Source organism: Peromyscus californicus, unplaced genomic scaffold (assembly GCF_007827085.1).
Source record: "Peromyscus californicus insignis strain IS unplaced genomic scaffold, ASM782708v3 Scaffold_4__1_contigs__length_199733344, whole genome shotgun sequence".
Taxonomy (NCBI): domain Eukaryota; kingdom Metazoa; phylum Chordata; class Mammalia; order Rodentia; family Cricetidae; genus Peromyscus; species Peromyscus californicus.
This window is the reverse complement of record NW_026294562.1, coordinates 94017836-94031579: the sequence shown is the minus strand read 5'-3', so window position 1 is coordinate 94031579 and position 13744 is coordinate 94017836. Positions and strand designations below refer to the sequence as shown.

Here is a 13744-nt window from a genome sequence, read left to right as displayed (position 1 = left end):
CTGCCATGTGGTTGCTGGGAATTGAACCCAGGTCCTCTGGAAGAGCAGTCAGTACTCTTAACCACTGAGCCATCTCTCCAGCCCCATGTGTACATATTTTTAAATTTTACATATTTATTCATTTTTATGTGTTTGAGTGTTTTGCTTGCATGTGTGTATGTGTATCATGTGCATGCCTGGTACTCTCAGAGGCCAGAAAAGGACATCAAATCCTCTGAAACTAGAGTTACAGATGGTTGTGAACCACCATGTGAGTGCTGAAAATTCAGCCTGGGTCCTCTGCAAGAACAGTCAATTCACTTCATCACTGAGCCATCATTTCAGCCCCATGCCTACATATTTTAGGAGGCTACACAGCTGACATTTACCTTACTCCCAGCCCGGCTAGCTCAGTCGGTAGAGCATGAGACTCTTAATCTCAGGGTCGTGGGTTCGTGCCCCACGTTGGGCGCCAGATATTGGTGAAATTATTAAGGCCACTCCACGTAGTTAAAAGGAGATTTATTTAATGGTGTAACTTACAAATTAAGGAATAGGTAGGTCGCGGAGTCTGGGGAAGGTGTATCACAGTCCAGCGGTGTTCTCTGGAGCTCTGCTCGGTCCACCTCTCCAGTCCAGGGTCCCGCAACAGAGAGAGCGCCCGCCAATCCAGCTCTCGGGTCCCCAGGCGCCTCCCTTGGCCCCGCCTTGTAGGCGTGACATTGCCGAAGTCTCAATGGGGGTTGGAACTTCCAGATCAAAGCTGGAATGGCTACCCACTACAACTCCCAATCAAAATTTTCCTAACATTATAGTAATGGAAAAAGAAAGTCCTAAATCCCACAAGAACAAAAAAAAAAATAGTAAGAGAAAAAGAAAATAGATTTTGACAAAAATCTGACAACTGAACAGCATATAGCTAAACAACAACTGGCTTGGACTAGAGAAAATGTGAGTGCTTCACACTATTTTACGTCACAGACCACAGGAGTGGAGCAGCTGATAGATGCTCCTTAAAATCCTAGTTCCTTCCTTCTTGGGCAGTTAAGTAGATTATGCTTTCCACCCTTCTTTTGGCAGAGCCCTGTGACTGCGTTCTAGAGGATAGAATGTGGGTAGAAGTGATATGCACACCTTTAAGACTGGCCCATAAAAAGCTCCTGAACATATTGCTTCATGAATTCTTTGAATTCTGAATGACTAGCAGAGTTGACTGCCATAGCAACCTTTTCAGAGGTCACTGAAACTCGGGTCTCTGGAAATACAAGCAAAGTTATCTTGCTAACTTTTTCACTAGTACATTCACCTCAGAATTTATCCCAGGACCCTCTGCAGATACCAAAATGCATGGATACTTGGCCCTTATATGAAATGATGGCATTATTTGCATATAACCTGCTCATATCCTCCCCTATATTTTAATTATCTCTGGATTGCTTACAATACATAAGACAATGTAAATAGTTGTTATACTATATTGTTTAGAGAATACGGACCAAGGAAAAAGTCAGTCATATTGGTACAAAAGCAGGTTTTTTATTTTTATTTTATTTATTTATTTTTTGGGGTTTTTCGAGACAGGGTTTCTCTGTGTAGTTTTGGTGTCTGTTCTGGATCTCGCTCTGTAGACCAGGCTGGCCTTGAACTTAAAGAGATCTGCCTGGCTCTGCCTCCCGAGTGCTGGGATTAAAGGCGTGCGCCACCACCGCCCGGCGGCGCACGCCTTTAATCCTAGCACTCGGGAGGCAGAGCCAGGCGGATCTCTGTGAGTTCGAGGCCAGCCTGGTCTCCAAAGCGAGTTCCAGGAAAGGCGCAAAGCTACACAGAGAAACCCTGTCTCGAAAAAAACCAAAAAAAAAAAAAAAAAAAAGGCGTGCGCCACCACCGCCCAGCAGTTTTTTACTTTTAAACAGAGCTCATTATGTAGCTCTGGCTAGCCTGGAACTCACAGAGATCCGCCTGCCTCTTGCTGAGATTACAGGTATGCAATACCACTGACAGCTCAGAGGTTTTGTTTTTTAAAATATTTATTTTATTTTTAAATAATTATTTAATTTTAATTGTGTGTGTATGTACAGGTGAGCATGTGTGTACATACACACACACACACACACACACACGAGGTCAGAAAAAGGTGTCAAATCCCCTGAAGCTGAAGTTATTAGGCAGTTGTGAGCTGGCCAAGATGAGTACTGGGAACCTAACTTGAGCCCTCTGGAGAGCAAGTGCTCTTAACTGCTAAGCCATTTCTCCAGTCCCTATAAACAGTTTTGTTGTATTTTCTTTTTTACTCTTTTGAGGGGGCCCACCACCCAGCTCCCAAATAAATTCGCACACGGAGGCTTATTCTTAATTATGAATGCCCAGGCTTAGCTTGTCTTAGTTTCCAGCCAGCTTTTCTCAACTTAAATTACCTTTTGCCTCTGGGCCTTTCCCATTCTCTTACTTCTGTAAATCTTACTCTTACTCCGTGACTTGCTGTGTAGCTAGATGGCTGGCCCCAGGAGTCCTCTTCCTTCTCTGGCTACTTCTTCCTTTTTCTTCTCCCTCTTCCCAGATTCCTCCCTCTATATACTCTCTCTGCCTGCCAGCCCTGCCTATCTTTTCTCCTGCCTTGCTATTGGCCAGTTCTTTATTAGATCATCAGGTGTTTTAGACAGGCACAGTAACACAGCTTCTTAGTGTAGTGGGTAGCCATTCCAGCTTTGATCTGGAAGTTCCAATCCCCATTGAGGCTTCGGCAACTGTCACGCCTACAAGGCGGGGCCAAGGGAGGCGCTGAGAGACCCAAGATCTGGATGGGCCAGTGCGCTCTCTGTTCCTGGACCCTAGACGGTGGAGGTGGAGGTTGACCGAGCAGAGCTCCAGAGAACACCGCTGGACTGCAATACACCTTCCCCAGACCCCGCAACCTACCTATCCCTTTATTTGTAAGTTACCCACTAAATAAATCTTCCTTTTAACTACGTGGAGTGGCCTTAATAATTTCACCAATATCATAGAGTTGACAAATGTAACATAAACAAAAGGAACACACCTTAAAATAATATTCCCCAACATAGTTTTTTTTTTTAATATATTTTCATCATACAGTTGGGTGAATCTGTGGATACAGAACCCACAAATACCAAAGGCCATTGTACTATTACTTAAGAGAACTATGTTTGAGCTATTACATGTATAGTGGTGTCTAGCTGTAAAAACAGTTTTCTCAATCAACCCAAAACCCTGGCAAAACTGAGAAGTTAGAGGTATTGTAACTTCTTCCATCAGAGGTGTGAGTAGGGATGGAAACACAATAGTTTAAAGCAGTGGTTCTCAACATGTGGGCCGTGACCACTTTAGGGGTCGAATGACCCTTTCACGGGGCGGGGGGGGGGGGGGAGTGTGCATATCAAATACTTACATTACAGTTTCACAGTAGCAAAATTACAGTTATGAAATAGCAATGAAATAATCTTATGGTCACCACAGCATGAGGAACTATATTAAAGGGTTGCAGCATTAGGAAGGCTGAGAACCACTGGTTTAAAGTCTGCATATGACTCCCACTTGACCCAAACAGTTGGGAAGAATGCTAAAAGTTTACTCTTTGTAAGAACATCTTAAAAGACTCTGACTGGTTAATAGTTTGGCTTTCCAGATGTATATAACAGCTATAGAATAGTATTGAGTACCACACTAAGAACTGAAGGATGTGAAATTAAAGATTCAGAGGGCACAGTCTAGCATGATGAAGGAAAAAAAAATCTACCTCAAGATATTACATCCTTAGAAAAGAAAACAGTCAAAAAGATATCACATCACTGTGGAATATCATAAATGACACGAATCCCAAAAGCTTCCAAAGAGAAAAATATGGCCCAAATACAAAGGATTGGGAGCCAGAATGATAAATATTCTTCAACAATAAAAAACAGATGCTAAAAGACAATGGAATAATACCTTCAAAAATCTAACAGTGGGGCTGGAGAGATGGCTCAGTGGTTAAGAGCATGGGCTGCTCTTCCAGAAGACACAGGTTCATTTCCAACACCCACATGGAGGCTCACAATCTCCTATCAGTCCAGTTCCAGGGATGCCTTCATCCAGGACTTTGATGCCTTTTTCTAGCCTCTGTTGGCACAGACACATGCAGATAAAACACCCATATACATAAAATAAAAACAAATATTTTTTAAAAAATCTAAAAGTAAACCATTTCATACCTAGCCATGCTAGCAATCAGCTTTTAAGGAGTTATTTACCACGCAACCATAAGAAGCTACTGAAAGATACTCAACCAAAAAGAGGAAGACAAAAGGCAAAAAGCATGGGATCCAAGAAATAAAGGATCCAGTAGAGGGGGTCTGGAGAGCTGGCTCAACGGAAAGAGCATTTGGCTGCTCTTTCAGAGGACCTGGGATCAATTCCTAGCACCCACGTGGTGGCTCACAACCTTCTGTAACTCAAGTCCAGGGGATCTGACGCCAGCTTCTGGCCTCAGCTGGAACCAGACATGTACACAGTACACAGACATATATGCAGGTAAAACACTCACAGGTGAAAAATACACGTAAAATAAATAAAAATTTAAAAAATTTAAAAGGATCCAGTTGAGAAGGACAGCAAAGGAAATTCTGAGAGCAGCATTAGAGAAAACGTTTGCCTATAAGACGAACAGCAGCCAGCCCAAAATGAAATGAGAAAATGGGAAAGAACGTCTTTAAGAGGGAAAAAAACGGACCAAGCATGGTGTCACATGCCTGTAGTCCCGACACATAAGAGGAGGAGACAGGAAGATCAAGTGTTCAAGGTTAGCCTTAGCTACATAGTAGTACAGGCTAAGCCTGGGCTGCATGAGACTCTGCCTCAAAAATACAAATGAGTACATCCTGTGCCAGAGTCCAGCCGGATATCTCACCCCTCATCACAGAACCTTCTTTTTGCAACAGACAGAAAGCATTACAGAAAACCACAACCCTTCAAAAATGCAAAGACCAAGTGATCATGGGATGCTGGCCTCTAACTGATACATCTCTAACACAACTCCTGCCCCTCAGAAGCAGGGAATCTGCTGTGAGATTGCATCTTCTAGGAGTGTCAGGGAAGCTACACCCGTGAAATCTCAACATGGCTGCCTAAACAAGACCTGAACAACAGCAACAGACATGCTAACATGGAAGGGGGAGATCTCATGGAGCCCCAACCTAAACAAAAATCTATAGGCAAATAAGGAAAATTGTGAGTGGGAGAAATAGTCTTCCCTGGAAAGAGCTCCCCCCAAAACCAATACCAAGTAGTCAATCCTGAAATCCTATATGTATGAATAACATTATGCAGACTGAGAAGGCTGTATTTATATATTTATTAAGGAAAAAGAAGACATGAATTTGAGAGAGAAAAGGGGGAGAGCATGGGAAGGGTTAAAAGGAAGAAAGGGAAGGAAGAAATGAGAAATATGTAATTATATTTTAGTTTCAAAAAAGTTTAATGAACTTGTAATTATCTGTAGTTTTAAAGCATTTTTATATTGAAAATCAATTAAAGGAAAAAACTTGAAGGAATTAATTTTGGAAAAATACATGATAAAAATCATAGTACATTTATCTCAGATATGAACAATATGAACATAGTCATAAGAGTAAATATTGATTTGTTCCAAAATGATAATTCATCAGAATATTAATATAACAGGAGAGAGGATATGGTGTGAAAGAATAAGAGAATGGAATTTTTACCCATTCAAAGAGAACTTTTTTTTTCTTTTTTGAGACAGGGTTTCTCTGTATAGCCCTAGCTGTCCTGGAACTTGCTCTGTAGACCAGGCTAACCTCGAATTCAGAGATCCACCTGACTCTGTCTCCTGAGTGCTGGAATTAAATGCATGCACAACCACTGCCCAGCTGTTGTACCCATGTGTTGCACCATACATATTGGGGCCAGGGACAAATTTCAGGAGTATGTTCTCTCCTTCCACCATGTGGATTCCAAGAATAGAACTCAGGCCATCAGATTCAGTTGTAAGTGCTTTTACTTGCTGAACCATATTGCTGGTCCATCTTAATCCATTTTAACAAAATCAATTTAGTAGTATGTACTAGTAAAATAAAAAATCAGGAAGCTGGGCATGGTGGTATATGCCTATAATCCCAGCAAATCAGGAGGCTGGAGCAGAAGGATCACAAATTCAAGGTCAGCCTAGACAATATAGTGAGCCCTTTTCTGAAGAAAAAAGTTGGCACATTACCATTTATTTAGAAATATGGATGACAGGTGGAGGAGCTGGTCCTGGGGTCATGGGAGCAGGAGGGCTATTCCTGTCCCTCAGCAGCTGCACAGCTTGTGAGGGTGGCCCCTGTACCTCAACAAGGCAGTATAGTAGAGCTGGCCCTGGTGGTGTAGGTATGGGAGAGCCGACCCTGAGGGTGGAAAGGCAGAACTGACTCTGCCTGTTGCTCATTGCTGCAAAGAGTAAAATTAGCTGGGGCAGTGCTGGAGAGTTCACCCTGGTAGTGAGGACAGGGGAGAAGTGGCAGGTTGACCAACCCTGCAGCTGCCCAGGCCCAGAACCAGGGTTATGACTTGGTCTGCCCCAGCATCCACCCCATCTGTGATCTGCTAGAGCACATGAAGAGGCCTGACCCACAAACCCAAAGCTGCAGGATCTTTACAACACAGGGCAACAACAGGATACCCAAGAGGAGTCCCAGTGAGGGCCCAGCATTGATAGTGTAGTAGAAACCAGAGCCTTGAACCAGACCAATGATTCTTTGCAATGAACACTTGCAAGTAAAGATATATGGACAAAGGGGTTTAAAAAAAAAAGAAAAGAAAAGAAATATGGTAATCCCATATCATAGGAAATAGTGAAGCCACAAGAAAGGCCCACTTACAGAGGTTTAAGTGGAGTGTTATTTTTCTAAAGCAACAAGAGATTTGAAGGTGGACATTGCCTACATTAACTCAGTAGATTAACAATTTCGTTTCTCTTGCACATGCCCGCATGGTCATAAGCAAGGTGCCCTAGATCCAGGCATTATGCCCATATTCAAAAGAAGAGGGAAGAGGGAAGAGGGTGGGAACCATGCTGATGCCATCCATCTCTTTTGTCATGAAAGCAGAGGTTTTTCTAGAAGTTCCCTTAGCAGGTTTCTTCTCCTGTATCTTATTGATGAAATTCAACAATCATCTTCACTGCAAGAAACCTTGGAACAGAATTTAGCTTTCTAATCTCTATAGAGTCAAATAGAAAAGGACTGAATACGGAAAACCAATTAGACAGCTAAAGTATCTGCTAGAACATGCAAAAACTAAATATGTTTTGTGTGCATATACAACACTATTTTTTTCAAGATTTAATTTCTAAGTATATGTATGTGCATACATCTGTGTGTGTGTGTGTGTGTCTGTTTCTTGACTGCAACACAATGGACCAAGGGCCTCAGGTTCTTACTGCCATGCCTTACCTGCCATGAAGGACTGTCCCCTCAATCCATAAGCCAAAAGAAATCATTATTTCCTAAAGTTCCTTTAGTCAGGCATTTTGTCACAGTAACAACAACAAAAAAACCCAATACACTTGCTTAACATCTTTTCCCTCATAGCTGTCCTACTTGGTTCATTAAAAATTGTTTTCTTAGCCGGGCGGTGGTGGCGCACGCCTTTAATCCCAGCACTCGGGAGGCAGAGCCAGGCGGATCTCTGTGAGTTCGAGGCCAGCCTGGTCTCCAAAGCGAGTTCCAGGAAAGGCGCAAAGCTACACAGAGAAACCCTGTCTCGAAAAACCAAAAAAAAAAAAAAAATTGTTTTCTTTTCTTTTCTTTTTCTTTTTCTTTTTTTCAGAGCTGAGGACCAAACCCAGGGCCTTGTGCTTGTTAGGCAAGCGCTCTACCACTGAGCTAAATCCCCAACCCCTTATTTTTTTATTTATAAGTCTGTGTCAGGGCAGGGAATGTGTGCATATGAGTGCAAGTGCCCTCAGAGAACAGAAGACAGCATTGGATCCCCTGGATCTGGAGTTACAGGAGGTTGTAACTACCCAATGTAGGTACTGCTAAATAAACTCAAGTCTACTGGAAGAGAGGTGTGTGTTCATAAACCCCGAGCCATCTCCCCAACTCATACTTGGAGTTATCATTTGCAGGTACTTGAGTTTATTATACAAACATATGTCTATTTAGCTACTTAATTAATAATGGATTTCTTCCATATATTTGTCATCAGAAATTCTGCAATAAGCTCAACATTTTTTTTTTGAATGTCTCTTTCAACTAGCCATCCTTCTGTTTACTCTTTGCCTTGTCTACTGGTTCCTTTATCTCTGTTCCTTTTTAAAATGTCAGTGTTCTTCAGTGCTCTATATTTGGCCTTTTTCTCACTCTACATATTTGCCATTGGCAATTTTATCTGTTTTCATTGCATAAATCACTACCTTTATAAGGACTCTATCTCAAGCACAGCTCTCACTCTTGAGTTTCAGGCCCATAGCCCCAACTGTGGCCCCCCTACTTGAATATTCCACAGGCTTCAGACTGAACTTGTCCTACCCATATTTCCCATAAAGGATGTTTTTTCTTCTCTATCCTCTGTCTTGGTGAATGAAATTCTGCCTCCTCATATATTACTCTGTATTTCTACTGCTAAATCTAAGCATCTGTAATCCTAAAACATTACCTTCATGATCTCTTCCCCTTACAATGGTTCTCTTGCCAGCTGGGTTAAACAAAAATTCTTACTTTAGAATTCAAGGTTTACTAACTACCACTCATCCTCCTTCCCAATCTCATCTATTTAACTATCCCTGCACCAAGGCTTCCTACTTTTAGCAAACTACCACCTGTTGCATGTTACCTTGGGCAAATCACTAATCTCATTAAGCCTTGCTTTCTTTTTTCTTTTCCTTTTAAGATTTATTTATTTTTCTTTTACATGCATTGGTGTTTTATCTGCATGGATGTCTGTGTGAGGGTGTCTGATTCCCTGGAACTGGAGGTACAGTTATGAGCTGCCATGTGGGTGCCGGGAATTGAACCTGGGTCCTCTGGAATAGCAGCCAGTGCTTTTAACTGATGAGCCATCTCTCCAGCCCCAACTTTTGCTTTCTTTAACAGTAATAAAGGATATTTGAGCTCCACATTCAGTTAGTTACTTCTTCCTGCCAACCTTAGCAAATGGCACTACCATCTACTTGTTTTGGTTTTGTTTGATTAAGTTTTGAGATAGTTCTCACTATATTGCCCAGTCTAGTCTTAAGTAGCTTGGAACTATAGGCAGTATACCCAACTCATACACATTCTTTCTTTTTTCTATTTTATTTTATATGCATAGGTGTTGTGCCTGCATGAATGTCTTCGCACCCAGGAAGGTCAAAAGATGGGAAGAGTTGGATCCCCTGGAAATGGAGTTACACAAGGTTATGAGCCACCATGTGGGTGCTGGGAATTGAACCCCAGTCAGCCGCAAATGCTCTTAAGCACTGAGCCATCTCTCTGGCGTCATACACATTCTTGATTCTTATTATTCCCTTCCAAGTGCTGTTGCTCCTGCCTCTAAACCACATCCTTTTCTCTACTACCTCCAATCTAACCAAGCTGCCATCTTTTCTATCTATAATGCAACAGTCTCCTAACTTGTCTTCTGATTTTTATGCTTCCGTTCATTCTCTGCATAGTGGCCACAGTGAGGTTTTGTTTGTTTGTTTTAATGCATGTCAGAGGCTGGAGATGTAGTTTAGTGGTAGGATCCTTACCTAACAACATGTTAGGACAAAACAGATCTAGCTTCCATTGTTTGTCTGTTACTATTCCCTATCACCACACTCCTTGCTCATTTTGCTCTAGCCATACTGGCCGTCTCTCAATCCTCTAATTATATGAAGCATCCTGATGGCCAGACTATTGTACCTGCTGTATCTTTTGCCCAGAACATTCTTTCATGACATATTTTACTCCCTTGTTTCCTTCACTATCTCCATAAAAGTAATTCCTTTAAAATAGCAATTTATTTATTGACAATTGCATACATGTATACAATGTCTCTTGACCATATCCACTCCCAACTTCCACTCCTTCTCTCCCCCATCCCATCACAATCCCCTTCCAGAGGCTGGTATTATACTGCATTTAACTCCTTTTCTAAGGCTACCAAGTTCTCTAGTCCTAGACCTTTGGCATTCTGGGTAGCTAATCTATAGGGCACCAGGCTGAGCTGCTCTAATTGACAGAGAACTGTTCTCCTCGGGTATTTAATAGTCAGGTTCCTGCACTATGTTCTACTATCTCTCCCCTGGCCTTAACTATAGCTAGTTTGGATAAAGTTTTTGGTTATATGCAGACTCAAACATAGAAAGAAAGTTTCTCCCTCTGCTACTAGGCAAGGAAGGATATAGCCAAGCAGGTCAGTAATAACATCATATAAGAAATTCAGCATATCATCACATGATATAACTGCTTTCAAAAAATAAAGTCTGTAGTACAAGAAGAAGAACTTTCCTGGTTGCCAAAACAAGAAAAATTACAATAGGCAAAACTCCAAGAGTAAGAATGCTTTTGTCTAGCTCTGTCAGATTTTTTGGTTTTGTTTGGTTGGTTTGGTTTGACTTTGGTTTTTCCAAACAGGATTTCTCTGTGTAGCCCTGGCTGTCCTGGAACTTGCTTTGTAGACCAGGCTGGCCTGGAACTCACAGAGATCCGCCTGCCTCTGCCTCCCAAGTGTTGGGATTAAAGGCATGCACCACCAACGCCTGGCTCTACCAGTTTTTTTAAGTCAAATATAATATGGCACATAAATCTGCTTTTAGTTCTTAATTTAGTACAAAAATCCCAATACAATGAAATGATAAAAATAAGTGAGCCAGACATGAGAAATATGAGTAATTTCCACAGCAGACTTTGTAGCAGCCAACTCCACACACAAAGTAATTGGGTACAGGCACTATCCTGGGGCCAAGAGAACATGACTATCTTTGATTGCCTTACAGGTACCATCTGCCAAACCAAAAATGTTAATATCAAACCATAAACATGACAGAAAGAGCACAGTACAAGGTACTAGATAATACAGTAAGCTAGAAGCATCATTAAAACATGGGATACTTGTGTGATGAAAAATAATCCACAGACTTAACATTGCTCAAGCCCCAGAGTCAATAAAAACTGAATTTGTATTCTCCTCTCACAGCCCTTTTTTGCCCCCTTTCTACTGGGGTTGTTTGATAAACTACTTCAAGCCAAAACTACTGTTCCATTTTAATGCCCTCCAAATTCCACGTCATGGAAGAAGATGGAGTCGGCATGGTCTATCTTGTCTGTAAAGTTGATAAGAATGTGTTTCTAAAACCCTTTCCGAGATGGTACTGAGGCTGCCACGTCAGTTCCAGGTGCTGCTTCACCCCAGCACTTGCGGCGCTCTCCCGGCCCTCCTCAGTCAGCCTTGGTTTCTGTGATGCGCTCTGGTTCCTCCCTTCAATAACTTGCACATTAAAGGTGTGAGAACAGTGAGGCAGGGAAATTAACTCTCCGAAAATGGGGTACAGAAAGTGTGAAACATGGTTCAGGGTTTCACAGTCAACTGCCGTGTGTCACACCCATGGCTATCCTCTGAAAGCTACCTCCTTGTAGCCTTCAGCTACGCTCTATGCTGCCCACTCCTTGTGGTTTAGCTGTGACAGAGGGAGTCAGAACAGAATTATCCTTCCATAGTTCACAGTAGGATCAGGAATCTTAGGAAGAAGGATGTTGTGGTAATTCTCATCAGGGAACTCCATAGCCACCCATGGAAACCAAACATCTATGCCTTAAATCCAGCATTTTAAAAGTCCACATTTTAATTCTTCCCATACTACCTCCCACCTTGTTGAATAGGATTATTTGGTCTGAAGGAGAGACTATTTGGACTGAGTTTGCCAAATGAATCATGAATGCTTTAAAGTGAAAGAAGGCAAGAGAGAGTTATCTCTTTGATAGGAATACATTTTAATCACTCATCACTCTGTGTTAGCATGACTAGATCAACTATACCCAGGCTCAAGTCGAAAAACAGCTTTTAAAAAACAGAGTAAGTTACCTGGAGTAGCTCTTTCCTTTCATGAGAGTATCTAATGGCAGGAAGGGAAAATCTTTGGTATTGATGAATCATTAGAACTTTTTTTTTTTTTTTAAAGCAGAAGCACTAGCCTCCATTGCCATCCTGGGGCCAGAAATAGCAATTTCAGTGAACCAGGGCCAACAACCGCATTCAAAATTAAGTATCAGAAGCTCAAAATATAAAAATACTAGAAAGATTATCTAGAGCATTTATTTTTGTTGCAAAAGACATTTAATTACTGTTCCATAAATTTCTCCACAAATAATAAGCAAGTTATAGATACAAGAAAACAATCAAAGCTGGGAGTGGTGGTGCATGCCTACATAATCTTAACAATCATGAGACTGAGGCAGGAGGACCCAGAATTAGAAGCCAACTTGCACTGTGTGCTGAGGACCAAGCCAGCCTAGGTCATATAGCAAGACCCTGATATCTCATTTAAAAAAAAAAAAAGTACAAGCAAACCCCAGATGAAACTACAAAGTTAGATATAAATTTGTGAGAGAGGAATGAGAATTAAATATAGGTCACATCCCTCAGCCATTCACCCTGATTCAATAGATGGAGGACAATATGGTTTTGGATTCTGGTCCACGTCCAGGACTTCTACTTAATAACAAGAATAATCCTGCCAGAAATAAAAAAAAAAAAAAAGGACTGCACCAACCCCAGCTCCAACTATGTGCATGCATTAGCTGATCTGTGAGATGGAGCAGTCAGGGCTTCCTCCCTCCACTCACTAGCTAGAGGGAGGACTGAAGAAGAGGAAGAGATAAGAGGGATGAGATGTTTAGGTTCTGGGAATATTCAAGCTAGACCCCCTTTTTCCCTTGCCCGCCCCATCCCACCCCACCTCCACTCAGGGTAGAAAATCAAAGGTAGATTAAGGCCAGAACTAAACTAAATAGATTTGGGGCGGCAGGGAGCGGGGCGCAGTAGAAACAACCAAAGTCATCTAGATTCAGCAACCGTCACGAAACCTCGCTCTCCACTGTTTCTCAATCACCCACTACGAGTCACCTCTGTCTGGGACACAGGACTGGCCACGCAGCCTGCGAGGAGGCAGTGGGAGCTGAGACTTCGCTGCGAGGTTCCAGCCCCGGGAGCCAAATTTGAGATTCCGAATAAGCGGGAGGAAAGGAGATCTGAGAGCAATAGAGCGGGGCAGGGTCTCTTCCTTCCTTGTACTGGGGAGGAGAAAGCCAGGCTCCCGGGAGAAGGCTACGCCGAGGGATAACAGGCAGCTAGAGGTCCCCAGGGATGTGAGACAGAGGGGATCTCTGTCGAGCACCCGCCAGGGAGCGGGCAGTGACAGGCCTGGCCAGTGACTCAGTGAAAGCGGCCCCGAGGGCCTGGGCAACAGCGGCGGCCCGGAGGCCGGAGGCAGGCGTGGCCGGGGATGGGGAGCTCACCGTGTCCTTGGACGAGCCCAGCTTTTTGAGACCGTCCAGCGGTAGCAGGTCGGCGGAGTCCTTGTGGATGAATTGCACCGCCTGCTTCATCCGGCGCTGCTGCCGCAGGGACGCCGCTTCCCGCATGTCGGTCTCCTTGCGGCCGCCCTCGGTGAGGAGTCCTGAGTAAAACATTGCTGAGGCGCCCGCGGCCCGGCGGCCGGGTCTCCCGGGCCCCGAGCACCCTCAGCCTCGAGCTCCTTGACAGCGCCGCGGGAGCCTTGCTCCCGCGTCTTTTATAGCCGAGC

At 43.0% G+C, this 13744-nt stretch overlaps 1 protein-coding gene and 1 non-coding gene across 2 annotated transcripts in view; one reads left to right on the top strand and one right to left on the bottom strand.

Annotated features, from left to right (window-relative positions):
- Window positions 1–13744, bottom strand: part of Nrip3 (nuclear receptor interacting protein 3) — a 27028-nt gene extending 13284 nt beyond the window's left edge. The window contains exon 1 of the mRNA XM_052760641.1: window positions 13458–13744. Coding sequence (XP_052616601.1) covers window positions 13458–13631 — 174 coding nt within the window. The 5' untranslated portion in view covers window positions 13632–13744. The remainder of the gene's footprint in view (window positions 1–13457) is intronic.
- Window positions 379–451, top strand: Trnak-cuu (transfer RNA lysine (anticodon CUU)). The gene has a single exon. It is a non-coding gene; the product is annotated as a tRNA-Lys (tRNA).